This window comes from Rhincodon typus, chromosome 13 (assembly GCF_021869965.1).
Source record: "Rhincodon typus isolate 14 chromosome 13, sRhiTyp1.1, whole genome shotgun sequence".
Taxonomy (NCBI): Eukaryota; Metazoa; Chordata; class Chondrichthyes; order Orectolobiformes; family Rhincodontidae; genus Rhincodon; species Rhincodon typus.
Window position 1 is genome coordinate 21,509,414 of NC_063344.1, and position 23,359 is coordinate 21,532,772.

At 43.2% G+C, this 23,359-nt stretch overlaps 1 protein-coding gene across 1 annotated transcript in view; it reads right to left on the reverse strand.

Annotated features, from left to right (window-relative positions):
• Positions 1-20,498, reverse strand: part of LOC109924219 (tumor protein p63-regulated gene 1-like protein) — a 76,222-nt gene extending 55,724 nt beyond the window's left edge. The window contains exons 1-3 of the mRNA XM_048604410.1: positions 19,825-20,498; positions 9,118-9,209; positions 1,327-1,503 (exon numbers count right to left, since the gene is read on the reverse strand). Of these exons, the coding sequence (XP_048460367.1) occupies positions 1,327-1,503; positions 9,118-9,209; positions 19,825-20,061 (506 nt within the window). The 5' untranslated portion in view covers positions 20,062-20,498. The remainder of the gene's footprint in view (positions 1-1,326; positions 1,504-9,117; positions 9,210-19,824) is intronic.
• Between the last annotated feature and the right edge of the window lie 2,861 nt (positions 20,499-23,359).

Below are 23,359 nucleotides of genomic sequence, written 5' to 3' on the forward strand. Positions count from 1 at the left end.
TCCTCCCTGGACCGAACTATCGCCTCCCTACCTCCCCACCTACACTCCCCTTTACTGGCTCCATTCCCATCTCTTTGACCTGTCTGTCTCTTCTATCCATCTTCTATCCGCCTACCCCTCTCTCCCTATTTATTTCAGAACCCCCTTCCCCTCCCCCATTACTGAAGAAGGGTCTAGGCCCGAAACGTCAGCCTTCCTGCTCTTCTGATGCTGCTTGGCCTGCTGTGTTCATCCAGCTCTACACCTTGTTATCTCCAATTGGGATATGCTCCTTTTTGATTGGATGCTATCATTCCTCTCATGCACAGCATCAGATGACACAATACTGTCAGTACTGAGGCAGTGCCACACGTTCAGAGGGTCAGGACTGAGGGAACGCTGCACTGTCGGAGGTGCTGTCTGTTTGCTGTGACGTTAAACTAAGAGCCTCTCAGATGATCTAAGACTTCTCATGACTGGATGTGAAGAACAGCAAAGGAATTCCGTATGCTCTCCACTAATATTTATCCTTTCATTGGAATAAAACAATCTGTTCCCTAGTGATGTTTGTTGTAGCTTGCTATAAATAAATTGCTGTTGCTATTACTACATTATAATAGTGCTAACAGTTCAAAGGCTCTTTAGTGGCTGTGTGATATCCTGAAGATGAGAAAGGAGCTACATAAATGCAGTTCCTTCTTTCACATTGCGGGCGATTTGGCAAGAATTTGCATTCGCAAGGAGACCACTGTCCCTCACTCAGCCAGTGATAGGGTTGGTGGGAATGGTCATGTTATTGAAGTACTGTCCAGTAGCATCGACTAATCATTGAGAGACAGCAGTTCAAATCCTACCCCAACCTTTTGGAAATTTGAAATTGAATTGAATTGCTCTGAAATGAAAAAGCCAGTCTCGATAATGGTGAACATGAATTTATCAGACTGTTGTAGAAACCCATCTGGTTCACCTTTAGGGAGGGAATTTCACCATCTTTGCCCAGTCTGGCCTACATATGACTCCAGATGCACAGCAATGAAGTCAATTCCTAATTGACCTCTGGGCAATTGCAAATGGGCCATGAATGTTGGCCTAGCCATTGACACCCACATCCTGTGAATTATGGATTTAATAAAAAATGTGATTCCATATCCATGGAACTCAAAATGGCTTAGCAAGTGACTCGGTTGCACCAATTACGGGGCCTCGAGATGGTCAGTAAATACTAACCTTTCCAGCAACTTTCACATCCCAAGAATAAATGGAAACGAAAACATTGCATGAGACTTACTGCAGAGATAGTTGGAAAGGATCTGAAAAAGTAAGAAAATAGCATTGATCCATTGCTACCTGCTGATGGAACGCTCAGGGAAAGAGAATTCTCCATAATAGATTCTGTCGATATAATTGAGTGGCACTCGTTGACAGTACTGGTATGCAAGGACCATGAAATCATACTTGCAGATGAGCAGAGTCTTCTCACAGATTAAAACAATCCGTTCCTTCTCATTGTTCCAGTGATCAATCCTGCAATGGGACAGAAAAGACAGTGTCAGCACTCCCTCAGAATACAGCAGCCTACATTGTCCAATTTACCAGGCTTACAAAAGCAGGTTCTTCCTGATATTGGAAATCTGAGAAACAAGCCAATACAGTAGAAGCGACCAGTGTCTGTGGAGAGAGAAACAAAGTTGGCACTTCAAACCTAAGATCTTCATCAGCACTGGAAAAAAAATCATTGATATAACAGGGTCTAAGCAAGTACAGAAGCAGGGAAATGAGTAGAGTACGAGAAAAAATGATATTTATAAAGCACCCCTAATATACTACTCTTTCAAGGTACTGCACAGGAGCATTATGAATCAGAATTGGATGCTGAGATACAGAAGGTAATATTCGTGCAGGTGAGTAAAACAGATAGTCTTAAGGAACTGCTGAAAGGCAGCGAGAGAGAAAGCAAGAAAGGGAACTTCAGAGTTTAGGGCTCAGGCGGCTGAAGACACAGCTGCTGATATTGGAACAATTAAAATTGAGAATTCTCGAGAGGCCAGAATTCAAGCAGCTCTGAGATGTCGTGAGTGTGGAGCTGGTGTTTACAGGGATTGGGAGGGGTGAGGCTATGAACGGATCTGTAAACAAGGACAAGAATCTGAAAAAAACAAGGCAGGAAAAAAGGGACGGTCTGTGATTGGATAGTAATAGAGGCAGAGAGTTGTTATAACACAGAAGGACACCATTCAGCCCATTACCTCCCTGCAGGCATTCTGTGCAGCAATACTGTTAGTCACAGTTCTCTACTCTATCCCTATATTTCCCTTGAGTACCTACTCAACTTCCTTTAGAAATCATTGATTGTCTTTGTTTCCATTCCCCATGCAGGCAACAAGTTCCAGCTCATTACTGCATGCAGTAGAAAAACATTCTGTCTCACATTCCCCTGTATGTCTGGCTCAAAGCCCCACATCAAGTTAGCAAGCTGTAACTAGGGGAGTTCCACAGGAATCAGTGCTGGGGCCGCAACTAATTCCAAATCATATCCATCATTTAGACGTAGGGACTGAATGTATGGGAGCTATATTTGCTGTCAGCTTGAGGGTACTTCGGAAGTTAAGTTGTCAAAAAGAGATTGAGAGGCTGTAAAGGTATACAGATTAAGTGAGTGGGTGAACACTTCTCGGATGAAGTATAACGTGAGAAAATGTGAGGTTGTTCAATCTGGCAGTGACAATAGAAAAGCAACATTGTTAAATGGAAAGAGATTGCAGAACTCTGAGGGACATGAATCACAAAATGTTAATATGTAGGTGCAGCAAGTGAGTAGGAAGGCGAACAGGATGTTCTTGCTTATTATAAGTGGAATGGAATAAGAAAGTAAGAGACATTTTACTGAAGCTATAGAGGGCATTTGTAAGATGATATCTGGCACACTGCGGTCAGTTTAGACTCCTTATTTCAAAGAAGGCATAATTGCATTAGAATCAGTTCAGAAAAGGTTCACAACGTCTCATTCCTGGGATGAAAGATTATCTTACGGGGCAAGGTTGAACAAGTTGGACCCTGTATGCTTTGGAATTTAGAAAAATGAGAGATGATCTTATTGAGACACACAAGATCCTGAGGGGGTGGGATAGGATGGAGACTTGGAGGATGTTTCCTCATGTGGGATAGACTAAAACTAAGGGACACAATTCATGAATAAGCCTTATAATGGCTGTGAGAAGATTTTTTTTTGCCAATGAGGGCAGCTAGTTTGTGGAATTCTCTTCTCTAGAAGATAGTGAAAATTGGGTCATTTAATTTACTCAAGGTTGAGTTCGGTCATTTTCAACAGACAATGGAGTCAAGGGTTATGGGCGAAGGTTGGGTAAATATGTTGGGTTGAGGCCACAACCAGACCAGCCATGGTTTGATTGAATGATGGGCCAAATGGCTTCTTCTTGCTCCAGTGTTCCTGCCTGTGTCCCAGTCCTTCAACCATGAGTGAATCAGAACAGCTTTTCTTCCATTACTTTATCTCAAGTTATCATCATCTCTTGATCAAATCTCTCCTTAATCTTCTTTGCTCCATGGAAAATAATCCCAGCTCCTCGAATCTAACCCTGTCGCTAAAAACCCTCATCCTGGATCCATTCTGGTGTATCTCCCCTAGCAGCCTCATCACAGCAGATATGGAGATGGAGAAACTTGGAGAATAGAATGGAATTCTTTTAGGAAGAAGGATATGAGGAAGTGCAGTCAAGATAACTGGGAGTCAGTGGGTTTGTAGTGAATATTGGTGGACTGCCTATCCCCAGAAATGGGAAAGAGAAATCATAAATAAGAATTAATTTTCAGTCTGACACACCAGATCAGAGTCAATGATTAATTAACTGAAGATTGTAAACCAAACACAATCCAAATTCTTACTAAGGAACATCATTTTATTTGAACATTTTTATTTCCAAGGAACTCATTCCAATTTAAGGATAAAAGTTTCCAATCTTGCAGAAACAGAGAAAGTCAGGCAAAAAAAATCAACTTGCAAACAACTTTACTTTCACTTGTCATACCAATTTTAGTTGTACTTCCCCTAATTCTTTTTAAAATCACTAACCTCACTGTTCCACACACACAATGACTCTCACTGTGGTACAGATTCCATAAGCACAGAATCCGACTGAGATACAAGTTCCACACATTCTAACACTAACTGATGTATGGGTTTCACACACACTGACTCCCATTGGGTAACAGGTTCCACACCAACTGACTCTCACTGGAGTACATGTTTCAAAGAGATTGACTCACTGGGGTATCAGTTCTATACACATACTGTCACTGAGTTACAGTTTCACAAACACCGACTCTCAGTGTACAGATTTCAGGCTGAATCTCGCTGGGGTTTCGGAAGTTCATTGAGATATAGGTTCCATACACACTGTCTTCTATTAGTGTACAAGGTCCACAGACACAGATATCAGTGGGATGCAGGCTTCATAGACACTAACTCTCACTGGGAACAGATTTCACACACTGACCCTGACTGAGATACAGGTTCCACAGATACTGACTCTCATTGGGGTACAGTTTCCACATGGACTGACTCTTAGTCAGATCCAGGTTCCACACACACCGACACTCACTGGGACAAGGTTCCATATACACTGTTGCTCACTAGGGTACACGGATTCTCTTTGGGATATGGATTCTGCACATGGACTGTCACTGGCTTAGAAACATAAACAGAAAATAGGTACAGGAATAGATCATTCAATATGATCATGGCTGATCATCCTAATAATTCCCTATTTCTGCTTTTGAGCCATATCTTTTGCTTTCTTTAGCCCTAAGAACTATGTCTATCTCATTCTTCAAAACATGTTTGGGTCTCAATCACTATCTATGGTGGAGAATTCTACCGGCTCATCACTCTCTGGGTGAAGAAATTTATCCTCGTCTCAATCCTAAGTGGTCTATCCTGTTTCCTTACAGTGTGACACCTGGTTCTGGATGCCTCAGTCATTGAGAACATCCTTCTATGTTTACCTTATCTAATCCTGTTAAGAGTCTTATAGTTTTCTATGATATCGCCTCTTCATTCTTCTAAACTACAGTGAAACTCTTCATATGTCAGTCAAAGCATCCCAAGAATCAGTCTGGTAAACCTTCATTGCCCTTCCTCCATAGCTAGAATATCCTTTTTCAGATAAGGAGATCAAAACGGCACACAGTCCTCTACATGTGGTCTCACCAAGGCCCTATACAATTGCAGCAAAACATCTCTGCTCCTGCACTCAAATCTTCTCACCATAACGGCCAACATGTTATTTGTATTCTTCACTGCTTGCTGTACCTGCATGCTTACTTTCAGAGATAGTAGGAACTGCAGATGCTGGAGAATCTGAGACAACAAGGTGTAGAGCTGGATGAACATAGCAGGCCAAGCAGCATCAGAGGAGCAGGAAGGCTGACGTTTCGGGCCTAGACCCTTCTTCAGACTTCCTGCTCCTCTGATGCTGCTTGGCCTGCTGTGTTCATCCAGCTCTACACCTTGTTATCTCTGCTTACTTTCAGTGACTGGTTTTGTTGCACAAGAACATAGAAATTAGGGCACTAGTAAGTCATCAGGCCCCTTTAGCCCGCTCCACCATTCAATAAGATCATGGCTGTTCTTTTGAGGACTCAGCTCCACTTACCCACCCGCTCATCATAACCATTAATTCATTTCCTGTTGAAAAACCTATCTATCCTTGCCTTAAAAACATTCACTGATGTAGCCTCAACTGCTTCGTTGGTCACTGAATTCCATAGATTCTCAACCCTTTGGGTGAAGAAGTTCCTCCTCAACTCAGTCCTAAATAAGCTCCCCCTTATTTTGAGGCTATGCCCCCTAGTTCTAGCTTCACCTGTCAGTAGAAACAACCTCCCTGCTTCTATCTAATCTATTCCCTTCATAATTTTATATGTTTCTATGATATCCCCCCTCATTCTTCTAAATTCCAATGAGTACAGTCCCAGTCTACTCAATGTCTCCTCATAAGCCAACCTTCTCAATTCTGGAATCAACCTAGTGAATGTCCTCTGCACCCCCTCCAGTGCCAGTACATCGTTTCTCAAGTAAGGACACCAAAACTGTATACAGTACTCCAGGTGTGGTCTCACCACTACCCTATACAGCTGCAGCATAACCTCCCTCCTTTTAAACTCTATCCCTTTAGCAATGAAGGATAATATTCCATTTGCCTTCTTGATTATCTGCTGCACGTACAAACCAACTTTTTGTGATTCATGCACAAGAACACTTAGGTCTCTCTACACAGCTGTTACTTCTACCAAAATGAATGTCCTCACATTTACAAAAACTGTACTCCATCTGCCAGACCCTTGCCCTCTCACTTAACCTATCTATATCCCTCTGCAGACTTTCAGTCTCCTCTGCACACTTCTCTCCAAATCATCTTGGTGTCATCCCCGAACTTTGACACACTACACTTGGTCCTCAACTCAAATCATCTATGTAAATTGTAAACAATTGTGCTCCCGACACGGAGTCCTGAGGCACACCACTAGCCACTGATCGCCAACCCATTTATCCCCACTCTTTGCTTTCTGCTAGTTAACCAATCTACTATCTATGCTAATACATTAACCGCAACAGCCATGCACCCTTATCTTATGCAGCAACCTTTTCTGAGGCACCTTTTTGAATGCCTTCTATGATTGTCGAATGCCTTCTGGAATCCAGATACACCACATCCACCAGTTCTCCAGTGTCCAACATGCTCATAATATCTTCAAAGAATTCTGGAAAATTAGTTAAACATGACCTGCCTTTCATGAACCCATGCTTATCTGCCCAATGGGACAATTTCTATTCGGATGTCTTGCTATTTTTTCCTTGATGGTAGATTCAAGCATTTTTCCCACTACAGAAGCTAAGCTAATGAGCCTATAGTTACCTGCATTTTGTCTACTTCCTTTTCAAACATTGGCATCATATTTGCTGTTTTCCAATCTGCCAGAACCGTCCCAGAGTCCAGTGAATTTTGGTAAATAACCATGAGTGCACTTGCTTTTTCTCCCATCATTTCTTTTAGTACTCTGGGATGCATTCCATCAGGGTTAGGAGACTCATCTAATTTTAGCCCCATTAGCTTGCCCAACACTACCTCTTTAGTGACAAGCTGCACCTTGTCCTTTTCCTCTCTCCATTCCCAATCTATCACCATTGAGATAGCTTCTTGTTTTTGAGACCAAAATGGATAATCTCACATTTGGCCACATTATACTTCACCTGCCATGCATTTGCCCACTCAACTTGGAGATATTATATTTTGGTCCCTCATCCAAATCATTAATATATATTGTGAGTGGACGGGGTCCAAAATCGGATCTTTGCGGTACCCCAGCGGTCACTGGCTACCACTCCGAAAATAACCAGTTGGTTCTCAATCTTTGCTTCTTGTCTAAGGGGTATATTAGAGGTTCCATACACAGTGACTCACTGGGGTAAAGTTTCACACATAGTGAGTCTCGCTGAGGTAGGGATTTAACACTCAATGACTCCCTCTGGGGTACAACTTCCAAATACTTTGAACTTCATTTTAATATGGGTTTCACACATACTGACTATCAGTTGAATAGTTGTCCCATTTAGACACACTGACTCAGACTGGGATGTGGGTTCCACACATACTAACTCACTGAATTATGGATTCCACACACTCTCAGTGGGGTACTGGTCCCAGGGACACTGACTCCCTCTGGGGTATAGGTTACACGCATTCTGATTCTTACTAGAGTTGGGTCCTACACTCACTAAATCTCACTGGGGTACAAATTCAACACATATTGACTCACTGGGGTACAAGTTCCACAGCTATTAACCCTCACTTAGATACGAATCCCATACATATTGACTCTCACTGAGCTACAGATCCCACACATGATGGTTCTCTTTGGGATACAGATCCTCAAAGCAACGGTACTTTTTGACTGTAGTAAGAACAATATGTAATTGTTGGAGGTCAATCATCTGAATCCCAGGACCTCACAGGAGGAGTTCCTCAGGGAAGTGTCATTGGCCAAACCAACTTCAGCTGCTTCATCAATGACTGTTCTTCCATTATAAGGTCAGAAGTGAAGATGTTTGCTGACAATTTCACAATGGTCAGCACTATTCATTCTTCCTCAGATACTGAAGCAGTCCATGTCCAAGTGCAGAAAGACCTGGATAAAATTCAAGAGTTACCTGACAAATGTCAAGTCTCATTCATATGACAGAAATGCCAGGCAAGGGCCATCTCCAACAACAAAGAATCTAACCATCACCCCTTGACATTCAATGGCATTTCCATCACTGAATTCCCCACTATCAACCTGATGGGGGCTTACCATTCACCAGAAACTGAACTAGACCAGCCATATAAACACTGACTACAACAGTGGGTCAGATGCTAGGAATACTGCAGCAAGTACCTCACATCCTGACTGCCTAAAGCATATCCACCATCTACATGGCACACATCAGGTTGTGAGAAGGAATACTTTCCACATGGCTTGATGGTGCAGGCCCAAAAACACTCAAGAAGCTTGACATCATCCAGGACAAAGCAGCCCACTGATTGGCACCACATCTACAAACGTTCACTCCCTCCACCACAGACACTCAGCAACAACAGTGTGTACCATCTACAAGATGCACTGCAGAAGAAATTCACCAAGGCCACTTAAACAGCACCTTCCAAACCCACAACCACTTCCATAGAAAAGGACAAGGGCAGCAGACACACAGGAACACTATCACGTAACATCCTGACTTGGAAATATACGAACATTCCTTCAGTGTCACTGAGTCAAAATCTTGTAACTCCCTCCCTACTAGCACTGTCAGTGTCCCTACTCCCCAAAGTTCTTTGGCTGTTCAAGAGAATAGCTCACCATCATCTTCGCTAGGGCAATTAGAGATAGGCAATAAATGCTGACCCAGCCAGTGACACACACATGTTACTTTTAATCTGGGCACCCTGTGAGTCAGGACAAAACAGTTGACATCCACCTGTCACACCATTAAAGTTGCATTGCTTTGTTGAGAATGACTTGCTAATTGTAATTGTCAAGATAAAGCATTTCCAAAGAGGGAGATTAAGCATTCACACTCACTCAGTGAGAAGCCAGGTACTTTGTAAAGTTCCATCTTCTTGTTGACTAATCTGTGCCTTGATATCTGCCAATGCTTGGTCAAATGTTCCAGGCTGTGGGGACATTAAAATAACATTGAGGTTAATAACCCATTCACTCAAGGAGCCACACATGGACAAGTATCTACCAGCTGAAATTTACTGTCCTTGTTCACATACATGGAGCATGACTGTCATTTGTACCACACAGACTTTCATGGAACTCATAAGTACAGCACCAGATTGCACAAATGTCCTTTATACTTTGGAACTTGGAGGAATAAGAGGTGATTAATATTGAAACACACAGAATTCTGTAAGGGCTTGAGAGGGTCAACACTAAGGTTGCCTCGCCCTGCCTGCATATTCTAGAACACAGAGCCATTACCTAGAAGGGGTGAGGGTGAGGGTGAGGGTGGGGCAGATCATTTAGGACTGAGCTGAAGAGAAATTTCTTCACTCAGAAGGTTCTGAATCTTTGGAATTATTTACCCTGCAGTATTGTGGATGCTTCAAGGTCTCTCGAGGAACCAAGGGATATGGAGTGAGGACAGGAAAGTAAAATTGAAGGCTTGCTTGGCCAAATGGTCTATACCTGATCGTAACTCTTTTATTCTGGGAGATAAAATGTGACTAGTTGCTCTTGTTCTTGGTTGTGGTTGGATGTACTATTGAGGAGTGGCACAGTGGCTAGCACTGCTGTCTCAAAGCACCAGGGTTTGAATGGGTGACTGTCTGTGTGGAATTTGCACATTCTCGCCATGTCTGCATGGGTTTCTGCGGGGGGCTCCCATTTCTTCCCAGAGTCCAAAGGTGTAAGGTTAGGTGGATTGGCTATGCTATATAGTCCTGTAGTGTCCCGGGATGTGCAGGCAACGTGGGCTATCTATGGGAAATGCAGGGTTACAGGGATAGGGTCTGGGGCTGCGGCTGGGGCGCGATGCTTTTCAGGGGGTCAGTGCAGACTCAATTGGCTGAATGGTCTCTGTCCGCACTATGATTGTGTCCAGTGAATGGCTTATCTGCTCCTGGTCTTTGACTAATAGCACAGGGAGTACCAGAAGTGAGGTCTGTGATTCTGGAATGCCTCCTGAGTCATTGTTTTGCAGTCAAAGGAAGTAGTGAACATGGAGATGGGATGGGCATTTAATAATGGAGTGGCAGCCAGCACGGCCTTCCAACTTCCATCAGCATTAAATTCTGGGCAGGTAGGCCCATATATCCTGTCTCGTGGACAATTGAGAACCACTTAAGGGCCTGAATCCAGAGCCTCTGAGATTAAGCCAGCTGCAGACAGGCCTGTCACCATGGGCCACTGCAGTTAGATATCCCCCTGAAGCCAGTTTGTTTCCTCAGGAGTCCATCAATCAATTGCAATCAAGGCCAGATCAAAGGACTGGACATTGGGTGGGTATAGCCACTTGGGTCCAGCGCCTCTGCCTTTGCTTCTGACATCCATGAAGCAGTTTCCTCGTGACCCCCAACAGCCCACATCACTTACATGTGTTACACAGAAACAGAAACTAGCAGTAAGAGTAGGCTATTCGGCACTTCATATTTGCTCCACCATTCAATAGGATCATGGACCATTGAATATAGGAGTTGGGACGTCATGTTGCGGTTGTATAGGACGTTGGTGAGGGACTTTTGGAGTATTGTATACACTTCTGTTTGCCCTATTACAGGAGGGATATTAACAAATTGGAGAGAATGCAAAAAAAATTTACAAGGATCGCCCCTGGACTGGACAGTTTGAGTTATTAGGAGAAGCTGGATAGCCTGGAACCTTTTTCACTGGAGCATTGGAGGTTGAGAGGTGATCTTATAGACGTCTATATAATCATGAGGGGCATAGATAAGGTGAATAGCAAAAGTCTTTTCCCTAAGATGACGGAGTTCAAAACTAGAGGGCATAATTTTAACGTAAGAGGAGAAAGATTTAAAAGGGACTTTTTCACACAAAGAGTGGTTCTAATGTGGAATGAACTACCAGAGGAAGTGGTAGATGTAGGTACAGTTACAACATTTACAGTTCAGAAGAAGGGTCCCGACCCGAAACGTCAGCTTTCCTGCTCCTCTGATGCTGCCTGGCCTGCTGTGTTCATCCAGCTCCACACGGTGTTCTCAGACTCCAGCATCGGCAGTTCTTACTATCTCTGACCTTTTGAGTGAAGACTTTTTTTCCTTATCTTAGTCCTAAATTGTTTCCCCACCCCTCCACACCTGTCCTGCCCTTATCCTGAAACTGTGTCCCTATATTACGCTCAAACAGGGAAAACATCCTCCCTGCACCTAGACTGTTCAGCCCATTAGAACTTTATACATTCAATTAGATCCCGTCTCATCTTTCTAAAATCTAGGGAACACAAGCCCAATCAAACAATTCTCTCCTCAAAGGACAGATTCCAGCATCAAGCTAGTGAACCTCTGTTGCACTCCCTCTATGGCAAGTATACCCTTTCTTAATTCAGGAGACAAAAACTGCACACAATACTCCAGTTGTGATCTACCAAGACCATGTAGGACAGTAGTAAGATATCCCCTACTTCTGAACTCCAATTCTCTTGCAATGAGGGCTGATGTCCTGGGTCACCTGCAATTCTGGAACTTTATGGCTGCACTTCTAGCAACAGCCACAGCTTCCTCCATGGCACTTCTGAGCACAGGAGTTTCAAGTCTCCGATTGGCTGAAGGCTCTCACTCAGTGGGATTTCTGTCCCTGAGCTCAGGTTCAAGGGGACAACCTTCTGGTGACCTCACCACTTCTTGATTGGCTTGACATTCTGTGGATCTTCCCTGGAAGAGGCACTGCAACTTTCTCCCCATCTCTCTACTCAACAAATGAGACCCCTAACATCTCAACAAGGTTCTGCCCAAACTACTGCTGAAGAAAGCACAAATGGGCCAACTGAAAGGACTGTGTTAATCTAGAGGGCCTAATACTCACAATAATTTCACTGCTCAGTGATTGTTGTGGGGGGGGGGGGGGGGGGGGGGGGGTGGAGAGTTTCAATAGTGAGCACTTTGTGGTATAGACTACAACACATTGCTGTCTCATGATTCCCACAGTGGTGGCAATCAGGCCAACAGAAGCCCTCAACTCCAATTCAGCACTGGATGACTACTTGGATAGAAATGGTATGCAAGGGTATGGGGTAAAAGCAAAAGATTGGTACAAGGTAATGATTCTCATTTGAAGAGCTGGTACAGGCACGACAGGCCAAATTGCCTACTTATGCACTGTAACAATTTTGTGTTTCTGTGATTCATTTGCAGCTAACTCAGCACAGACCCAACCATGTGAATATTACCTTCATCCCACCTTCTCATTCTTCAAAGGAGTGATGTTCACCAACAATATGTCCTGGTCTGCTCAAGTTGATGCGACAGTCAAAAAAAGCACAATAATGCCCCTACTTCCTCAGGAGGCTAAGGAAACTAAGGAAATCTGGCATGTCCGTAAAGACTATTACCAATTTTTATAGATGCACCATAGAAAACATTCTTTCAGGGTGCATCATGGCTTGGTATGGCAGCTGCTCTGCCCATGACTGTAAGAAACTATAGGGAGTTATGAACACAGCCCAGACCATCACACAAGCCAACCTTCCACCCACTGACTCCATCTATACTTCTTGCTGCCTCGGGTAGGCAGCCAACATCATCAAAGACCCCTCCCGGCCCGGTTAAAATCACTTCCAACCTCGTCTGTCAGGCAGAAGATACAAAAGCTTAAATACACAGTAGATTCAAGAACAGCTTCTTCCCAGCTGTTTAGACTTCTGAATGGACCCCTCAAATTTTAAATTTAAATGTTGATCTCACTCTTTGTGCACCTTCTCTGCAGCCGTAACATTGTATTCCTCACTCTGGTCTATTATCCTCATGCGATTTGTATGGTATGGTATGGTCTGCCTGTACGGCACACAAAACAAAATTTTTCACAGTACCTAGGTTCATGTGACAATAATAAATCAAGCCAAATCAAAAGATCCTGAGACAGCACCTTCCAAACTCATGACCACTTCCATTCAGAAAGACGTGGAAGATACATGGGAATACGACCTCCTGCAAGTTTCCCTCCAAGCCAATACCATTGACTTGGAAATACATCATCGTTTCTTCACTGCTGCGGGGTGAAACTCCTGGAACAGCCTCCCTAAGGGCATTGTAGATCTACCTATAGCACATGAACTGCAGCATTTCAAGAGGCAGCTCACCACCACCTTCTTAAGGGCAACAAGGTACAAGCAATGAATGCTGGCCAGCAATGACACCCATGTCCTACACGTGAATAAAAAATTTAAAAAAGTCCTTAATTCCCAATATCTCCATCTCCTTCAAACCACCTCTGTTTTTTTTAAATTTTCCAGTCTCTATCAATCACTAATTCAGTTGATGAAGTCCATAGTTTCACAGTCTTGTAAGATATTGCCCTCTAGTGCTATTTAATCATATACCCAAACACCTCAATTTCTCTAAACTTTCTGTTTCTGTTCCTCCTGTTTCATTATTATTTTCAGCATTGACATCAAATTGAGTTTTTGATATTTACATATCCTTGTGAATACTTGGGAGACAGTGCAGAAGAGGATAATTCCAGAGATGAGAGACTTGAATTTGAGGAAAGATTGGAAAGTGTGGAGCTATTTTCTTTAGAGAGAAAAAGGCTAAGATGAGATTTGATAGTATTTTTTTTAAATCATGAGGAATCTGGACTGCAACTGCGATTCTGCAAGTGTTCAGTTCCTTGACTCAAAAAATATAAATTGAAACATAAAGTCCGCACCGAGTTCCAATTGTACTTTTGCTCAGGATTCAATTTCAAATTAAATTTCAAAGTAGTACTGCTCGGGTAGTGGTTTAATGTGAGTTCTCCTTGCTTCAGGCAAGGGAAGAGATTGAGAAGGAGAGTCCTTCATGGTAACATCAGCATGTTCAGGAATTCGGCCCACATTGTTGGCAATCCAAACCAGGCATCCAGCAACCAGAAAACTGACCCCCTTGAAAATAGTATGCCCCTAAAGAAGTATTTCATAATACTCAACAAATCGATATTCCCTCAAGAAATAAAAAATCCACTGAGAAAGTAACCAATTGACAGTGAGCGAGGGAAGTTAAAAGATACAATTCAATTCTCTAGGACAGTCAGGGATGGGCAATAAGTACAAGCAGAGACAGTGATGGCCACACCCAACAAAACAGTATTGTTTTTAAATTAAAAAGAGTCCTGCAATGTTGCTGAGAAGAGTAGTTAATCTGCAAAGTAGGGTGTGTGGGTGGGAAGTTAAAAATGAGCAAAGGAGAAGCAAGATATTGACAAAGATGGAACGTACAAAATGTGACCAGTGGTGTTCCACAGGGATCGGTACTGGGTTCACTTTTGTTTTGTCATTTATATAAAGGATTTGGATGAGAATTTAGGAAATATGGATTGTAAGTTTTCAGATGACACCAAAATTGGTGGTGTAGTGGACAGTGAAGAAGGTTATCTAAAATTACAAATAGATCTTGATCAATTGAGTCAATGGCCTGAGGAGTGACAGGTAGAGTTTAATTTGGATAAATGTGAGGTATTGCATTTTGATAAAACAAACAAGGGCAGGACTTATACAATTAATGGTAGGGCCCTGGATAGTGTTGTAGAACAGAGAGACCTAGGGGGACAGGTACATAATTCTTTGAAATTTGTGTCACCGTGTGGACAGGATGGTTAACAAGGCATTTGGCATGTTTGCCCTCATTGCTCAGACCTTGGAGTATAGGAGTTGGGATGTTATGTTGAAGTTGTACAGGATTTTGGTGAGGCCTCTTCCGGAGTACTGTGTATAGTTCTGTCACCCTGCTTTAGGAAGGATATTATTAAATTTGAGAAGGCTCAGAAAAGATTTATCAGGATGTTGCCAGGGAATGAAAGATTTGAGTTAAGATCGCTTGGATAGGCTGAGATAACAGTGTGGAGCTGGAGGAACACAGCAGGGCAGGCAACATCAGAGGAGCAGGAAAGTTGATGTTTCGGGTCAGGACCCTTTTTCAGAAAAGATAGATTGAGACCTTTTTCACTGGAGTGTACGAGGTTGATGGGTGACTGTCGAGGTCCATAAAATCATCAAGGGCATCAATAAGGTGAATGGGCAAGGTCTTTTCTCTACAGTGGTGGGAGGGGGCATTAAAACTAGGGGGCATATTTTTAAGGTGAGAGAAGAAAAATTTAAAAGGGACATGAGGGGCAACTTTTTTTTGACACAGAGCGTGGTGCATATATGGAATGAACTGCCAGAGGAAATGGTGCACGTAGGTACGGTTACAACGTTTAAAATACACTTGGATATATTCATGAATAGGAAAGGTTTGGAGGGATATGGGCCAAGTGCAGGCAGGTGGAACTAGTTTAATCTGGGAAAATGATCGGCATGGACTAATTGGGCAGAAAGGTCTGTTTCCATGCTGTATGGCTCTATGACTCTATGACAGTACATCAGGGAGCGACAAATTGAACATTTTGACAGGATGACAGCTACAAAACCAAACTTGTGCCTATTAAAGGCAGAAGGAGGAAAAGTTACATTGAGGAATAGGAAATGGCAGATATTGTGTGTCTGTCTTTCCAGTGCAAGACACAAAGACTAATATCAGAAGCAATCATCTGATGTGTGACAAAGTTAAAGTAATTATATTAATAAAAAGGTATTGAAGAAATTAATGGAATTAAAATTTTGGCCTCTATCCTAAAGTTTTAAAATAGTTGGTTAGTTACAGAGCGAGTGAATGTACTGACCTTGCAGAATTCCCTGAGCTCTAGAATGGGCTTAGTAGATTGAAAATAAGTGAATATAACACTTATTCAAGAAAGTAGAGAGAGTGGGAATAAAATTAGAGGCGAGTTATCAGAGAAATGCTAAAACTCTTCATGAGAGAAGTTGAAACAAAGCCATTGGAAAACCATAAAGTAATTAGGCAGGATCAAAATAACTTTATGAAAGGGAAATGGGCCCAGATTTTAAAAAGTGTGGTTATGAAACCAGCACACGGTTCAGAGTCCTGACTCTATATTCGTTCTACCTGCTAGTTTTAAATCTAAATACCCGAACTGACCAGGAGGTAATCTCAGTGCTTAGTGAGAGGAATTGAATACTAAAGTAGAGAGGTTATGCTTCAGTTATACAGTGCACAGCGGGTCAGCATCTGGAGTACTCCGCATAATACTGGTTACCTTATTTAAGGAAAGTTGTAAATACATTGGAGGCAGTGCAGAGGAGGTTTACCAGACCAATATTTGGGATGGATGGATTGTCTTACGAGAAAACGACAGACAGGTTTAGGGTTTAGAAGACTAAGAGGTGACTGATTAAAACAGATAAAATCCTGAGGGATCATGACAAGGTAGATGTGGTGAGAACATTACCTCTTATGGGTGAATCTAGAACTGGAGGTGGGGGGGGTGACTCTTTAAAAATCATCGGTCAACCATTTAAAACAGATGAAGTAAGAAGTTATAAAAACAAAGTTGTTGGAAAAGCCCAGCAGGTCTGGCAGCATCTGTGAAGGAAAAAACAGAGTTAACGTTTCGGGTCCGGTGACCCTTCCTCAGAAGTTATTTCTGAGAGGGTCCTGAGTCTTTAGAAAACTCCCAGAAAAGGTGGTGGAAGCAGAATTCCTGGATAATTTTGGAGGCAGGCATAGGTCAGTTCTGAAGAGGGTCTAGATTTTCTGAAGAAGGGTCCAGACCCGAAACGTCAGCTTTCCTGCTCCTCTGATGCTGCCTGGCCTGCTGTGTTCATCCAGCTCCACACCTGGTTATCATAGACCGGTTCTTGTTAAGCAAGGGGATGAAAGATAATCAGGGAATATGGATTTGAGGCTACAATCAGATCAGCCATTTTCTTATTGAAAGGCAGAGCAAGCTCAAGGAGCTGACTGGCCATATGTTTGTGTCTTTATATCTTCCACCCTCACTTGTTTGTTCAGCTTCTCCATAAATAAATTGACATGATTCATCCTGACCACTCCCTGTGGGAGCAACTTCCATATCAACACCAGTCTCCTGATAAAGAAGTTTCTCTTGGATTTCTGATTGGATGAGTAGAAACCCTCATTTTATGAATGACTTCTCTATGTGTTCCCTACCAAGTAATTTCTGAATTTTAAAAACCTGTATCAGTTCACCCCTCAGCTTTCCAAAGAAAAGAGTCCCTTCCTGTTTAATCTTCCATGACCATCAAAAGATTTCATTTCCTTTTTTTTGTCCCTTTAAAATATTTGCACCTTCTCCACTGCTTCAGCATTGTTTTTACAATTACTCTTGGGGACCCTGCAGCCCAATGGTATCAATGTGGATTTCACAAGTTTCAAAATCTCCCCTCCCCCTACCGCATCCCAAAACCAGTCCAGCTCGTCCCCGCCTCCCTAACCTGTTCTTCCTCCCACCTATCCCCTCCTCCCACCTCAAGCCACACCTCCATCTCCTACCGACCAACCTCATCCTGCCCCCTTGACCTGTCCATCCTCCCTGGACTGACCTATCCCCTTCCTAACTCCCCACCTACACTCACCTTTACTGGCTCCATCCCCGCCTCTTCGACCTGTTTGTTTCCTCTCCACCTATCCTCTCCTCTATCCCTCTTCTATCCGCCTCCCACTCTCTCCCTATTTATTTCAGAACCCCCTTCCCCTCCCCCTTTTCTGATGAAGGGTCTAGGCCCGAAACGTCAGCCTCTCTGCTCCTATGATGCTGCTTGGCCTGCTGTGTTCATCCAGCCCTGCACCTTGTTGTCTCGGATTCACCAGCATCTGCAGTTCCTGCTATCTCTGATTCTTAAGGGACTTAAGAGAGTAGATGTAGAGAGTTTGTTTCCTCTTGTGGGAGATTCTATGACCAGAAGGCATAATCTCAGAGCATGGAGCCACCCATTTAATACAGAGAGGAGTATTTTTTTCTTTTAGATGGTAGTAAGTCTTTGGAATTCTTTACCATAGAGGGCTGTCAAGTTTAAGTATATTCAAGAATGAGATAGATACATTTTTAATCAGTAAAGGAAACAAGGATTGTGGAGCTAAAACAGGAAAATGGAGTCGAGGATTATCGAATTAATCCTTAATCTTGCTAAAATGATAGAACAGTCCCAATGAGTCGAATGGTCAACTTTTACACCTATGCATTATGATTTATACTGCTGCCATTTTCTTCAAACTCCTTTTCAGACCCTTTCCACTGTCAGACTTTCCTTCCTTGAGTGCAAGCTGAAGCTTAGTTCATATTTTATGAACATTTCACGCGACTTCCTTGCTCTTAATTTCCCAGTTTCTTGATATTTTGCAAGTTAATTAATGGATTGCTGTATGTGGTCCCATTCTTCCTCTCCATTAACCTCACTCCCAATTTGTGTTGTTTGCAAATCTTGAAGTCTTACCATCGATGTTAGAGTCTGAATCATCAATATATGGGGTGGAGAACAGCGGTCCTAGTGCTGATTCTTATGGAACCTACATTCACATTTTGTGCTATGGGCAAGTTATTTCACAGAACCATTGGAGGCCATGGCATCAATGGTCTCCTTCTCTGCTGTAAAACCCAATGTACCCAAATACTGCACATGCCAAACCAAAGTATGTCATCTCATATTCACTGACATTGTTTTGTGCCACACTTAGACCTTTCCACCATATTATCACAGTTTTCTTTCATCTTCATTTGTAACTCGGATCATTATTGTTCCCAAGTCTGCAAAGTTAAAATTGAATGGAATTCAGGATCTTTCCTCCTTTGAAGCTGTTATGCAAAGATGAGCTAGTCTTTTCCTGCTCATCATGTCAGCATGTACAAACTGAGTACTTAAATCCAAAGAAAAGGATTATATAATTGTTCATAGAACCACAGAATCCCTACAGTGTGGAAACAGGCCCTTCAGCAAATTAAGTCCACACTGACCCATCCCCCTATAATCCACCTAATCTACACATCCCTGAACACAACAGGCAATTTAGCATGGCCAATCCACCTAGCCTGCACATTTTTGGACTGTGGGAGCAAACTGGAGCACCCGGATGAAACCCATGCAGACACGGGGAGAATGTGCAAACTCCACACAGACAGACAGTCACCTGAGAGGGGAATTAAACTCAGGTTTCTGGCACTGTGAGGCAGTGCTGCTAACCACTGAGCCACTGTACCACCCCTAGTTTGAAATCCTGGGACTCCCTCCCCACACGGATTGCAACAATTCAAGAAGACAGCTCACCACCATCTTCTAAAGAACAACAAGGGAGGGGTAATAAATGCTGGCCCAGCCAGCAACACTGACATCTCATGAACCAGTAATACAATAAATTCTATACCATCTCTTCAGTTTCCAGGGGTCTAAACTCTGAAATCCCCTCCCTACAGGTTCCAGTCCGTCTCTCCCTCACGTCCCCATCAGGACTCTCCAAAAAAAAACCTGCCACCTTATGCACACTAATATTGTTCTTCCTATGAGAAGTCTCAGGAGGTTTTAAAGACGCTATATAAATGAAAGTTGTGACTAACACAAAGATTGGGATCCCAGTGCAGACCAGTTCCCAAATTCCACACAGTTCAAGCAAATGGCTAGAACTCTGAAGCCCCCAATGACTTGTTGGGGCCCCCACGTATTCTCCAAATGTTGAAGAGGAGGGCGTGTGGATTAGGAAGAGTAACGAGACAGTAATTTACCCGGAGCACGAAGAACTTCCTCAGTTTGTAGTCCATGGGAGCAGGAGGTGATGGAGCTGGGCTTGCCTTATCTTTCTCAGCCTGATCACTCAGCTTGCCCTCGGTTTCTATTGTAGCTCCGTCTCTGCCCTCGGTCAGCACAGTCCGCTCCAGCCCAGCGCTCTGCTGAGCTCCAGTGCCAGCCTCGCTGCTCAGATCCACCGCCTGGAAACGGCCCGGATCCTGGAATGCTGCCATTGGGAAACCCGGAGCAGACCACCCACACAGCGAAAGGGCAAGTGGAAAGGGAGAAGCTCAAGCAGAAATATCTCCAACACACACAGCGCTGAGAGGGTTCCCAATGATCAGAGCAACACTTCCGGCTAGCGACAGGTGAGCATCCACAGGTAAGTCTCTTTCTCCTTGGCTCAGGTGAGTCTTTCTCTGTCTCTCTCCCTCCCCCAGGTGAGTGTGGCCCGTTGGACTGCAGGAACACTGTTCCCTTCAGGAAACCCGTAAGGCCAAAATCCTTCTTTCTCATCTGTTTAATCTCTCACCTGCTTCCGGGTTCATCGCAAGGGCGGTTCTCAGAATTTATTCCACGCACAATACAACCTCCCCACCCATCGCAGCCGGTGTCTTCGGTTTGAACAAATCGAAGATGAGGAAAGCATTGGAGAATACCGACACTATGCTTCTTTGCACACGTGGTTTTATACGGTCTGCAAATCCTGGACAAGCCTTAATTAGAGTCATACAGCACGGAAACAGACCCTTCGGTCCAACCAATCGATGCAGACCATAATCCCAAACTAAACTAGTCCCACTTACCTGTACCTGGGTCATATCCCTCCAAATCTTTTCCTATTCATGTACTTATCTAAATTTTTTTTTGAAATGTTGTAATTATACACACATCCACCACTTCCCCAGAAAGTTCATTTCAAATGCAAACCACCCTCTGTGTAAAAAGACTTGCCCCCATGTCTTTTTCTTAGCTCGTCTCCTCTCACCTTAAAAATATGCCCCCTATTCTTGAAAATCCCCATCTTAGGGAAAAGACAGCTACCATCAACTATATCTACACCTCTCATTATTTAATAAACTTCTATCAGGTCACCTCTCAATCTCCTACACTCCAGTGAAAAAAGTACCAGTCTATCCAGCCTTTCTTTATAACTCAAACCTTCCATACCTGGCAACATCCTGGTAAATCTCTTCTGAACCCTCTCCAGCTTGATAATATCCTTCTTATAAATGGGTAACCCGAACTAGATGCAGTATTCCAGAAGAATAGGGCCCCTTAAAGATCAGCAGGGCTGCCTAAGTGTGGAACCACAGGAGACGGGGAGATACTAAATGAGGATTTTGCAACAGTATATACTGCGGAGAAGGATATGGAAGATATAGAACGTGGGGAAATAGATAGCGGCATCTAAAAAATGTCCACATTACAGAGGAGGAGGTGCTGGATGTCTTAAAATAAAGGTGGAGAAATGCCTGGGACCTAATCAGGTGTACCCTAAAACTCTGTGGGAAGCTAGGGAAGTGATTGCTGGGCCCCTTGCTGAGATATTTGTATCATTGATAGAAACAGATGAGGTGCCAGAGGACTGGAGGTTGGCTAATGTGGTGCCACTATTTAAGAAATATGGTAAGGAAAAGTGAAGGAACTATAGACTAGTGAGCCTGACATTGGTGGTGTGCAAGTTGTTGGAGTGAATCCTAGGGGACAGGATTTACAAGTATTTGGAAAGGCAAGGATTGATTAGGGATAGTCAAGATGGCTTTGTGCTTGGGAAGTCATGTGTCACTAACTTGATTGAGTTTTTGAAGAAGTAACGAAGAGGATCGACGAGAGCAGAGCAGTGGACATGACCTATCTGGACTTCAGTAAGGCATTCGACAAGGTTCGTCATGGTAGACTGCTTAGCAATGTTAGATCACATGGAATACAGGGAGAACTAGTCACTTGGATACAGAACTGGCTTGAAGGTAGAAGACAGAGGATGGTGGTGGAGGGTTGTTTTTCAGACTGGAGGCCTGTGACCAGCGGTGTGCCACAAGGATCGGTGCTGGGTCCACTGTTTTTCATCATTTATGTAAATGATTTGGATGTGAACATAGGAGGTATGGTTAGTAAGTTTGCAGATGACACCAAAATTGGAGGTATAGTGGACAGCGAGAAAGGTTACCTCAGAGTGTGATAGGATCTTGATCAGATGGGCCAATGGACTGAAGAGTTGCAGATGGAGTTTAATTCAGATAAATGTAAGGTGCTGCATTGTGGAAAGGCAAATCAGGGCAAGACTTATACACTTAATGGAAAGGTCCTGGGGAGTGTTGCTGAACAAAGAGACCTTAGAGTGCAGGTTCATAGTTCTTTGAAAGTGGAGTCGCAGATAGCTAGGATAGTGAAGAATGATACTATATAAGTGAACAGCTATACAAACTGCTGGTTGAAATCATCTGCCATATTGTTATTTTCCGTTAGCAATTTCCCAGACTCTGTTTCAATTTGTTAACACATTTGTTTTTAAAATATCCATAGAATGTCTTAATATCTCTGCTAAATTAAGGCTCCCAAAGCAAGAGGATATGGCAGCATTACAAGTCAGCTATTTGAATAACAATACCCAGAGTGGAGAAGGAAGGGACCGAATATACAAACATGGAAAACAACTAGGCTCAAAAAGGAAAAAATGATAAAAAGGAAAATATAATGACTCATTACTTGAATGCACATAGTATTTGCAACAAAAATAATGAATTATGGTACAAACACAGGCTAATGGGTATGATCTTATAGCCATCAGAGAGACATGGTTACAACCAGTTCAAAGCTGGGAATGAAATATTCAGGGGTGTAAGAATTTTCAAAAGGATAAGATAAGATAAAACCAAACAAATTGCGGATGCTGGAAATCAGAAACGAAAGCAAAAACTGCTGGAAAAACTCAGCAGGCCTTGCAGCATCTGCAGAGAAAAATCAGAGTTAACGTTTTGGGTCCAGTGACTTTTCTTTAGAATGACTCCCGATCCCCTCTTTCCATGGCCCCAATCTCCAAACTGTACATGCCTTTCCCCTCATCCTGGGAGTGCTGGTGGTTGGGGAGGTGATGTTACCCTGACTGCAGCCATGACCCCTTGGTAGCACTAATGACCCCTGATTGACTGGCAGACCTTGGCAACCAGCACTCCATTGCAGCAAAGAGCCCTCCAGCAGCCAGTCAGCTGTGTGAGTGCCAGAGGATTGGCAGACATTTATAAGTTGTAGGTCACAGGTTTCTGTCATGAAAACTGTCCTGCGTTTGGGCATAGTGTGAACATGTGAAGATCCTGGCCTACTGATTGGAAGCTCAGCAGGCCTAAAACTGATGCAACATTCCAAAAGTACCAGTGAGGGCAATAGTGGCACAGTGGTAATGTCAGTGGACAAAAAATACAGAGGCCTGAGATTACGCACTAGGGTGTAAGTTCAAATCCCACCATTGAAGCTAGTAATGGAATTTAGATTCAATTCATTAAATCTAGAACAAAAAGCTTGTCTCTTTCT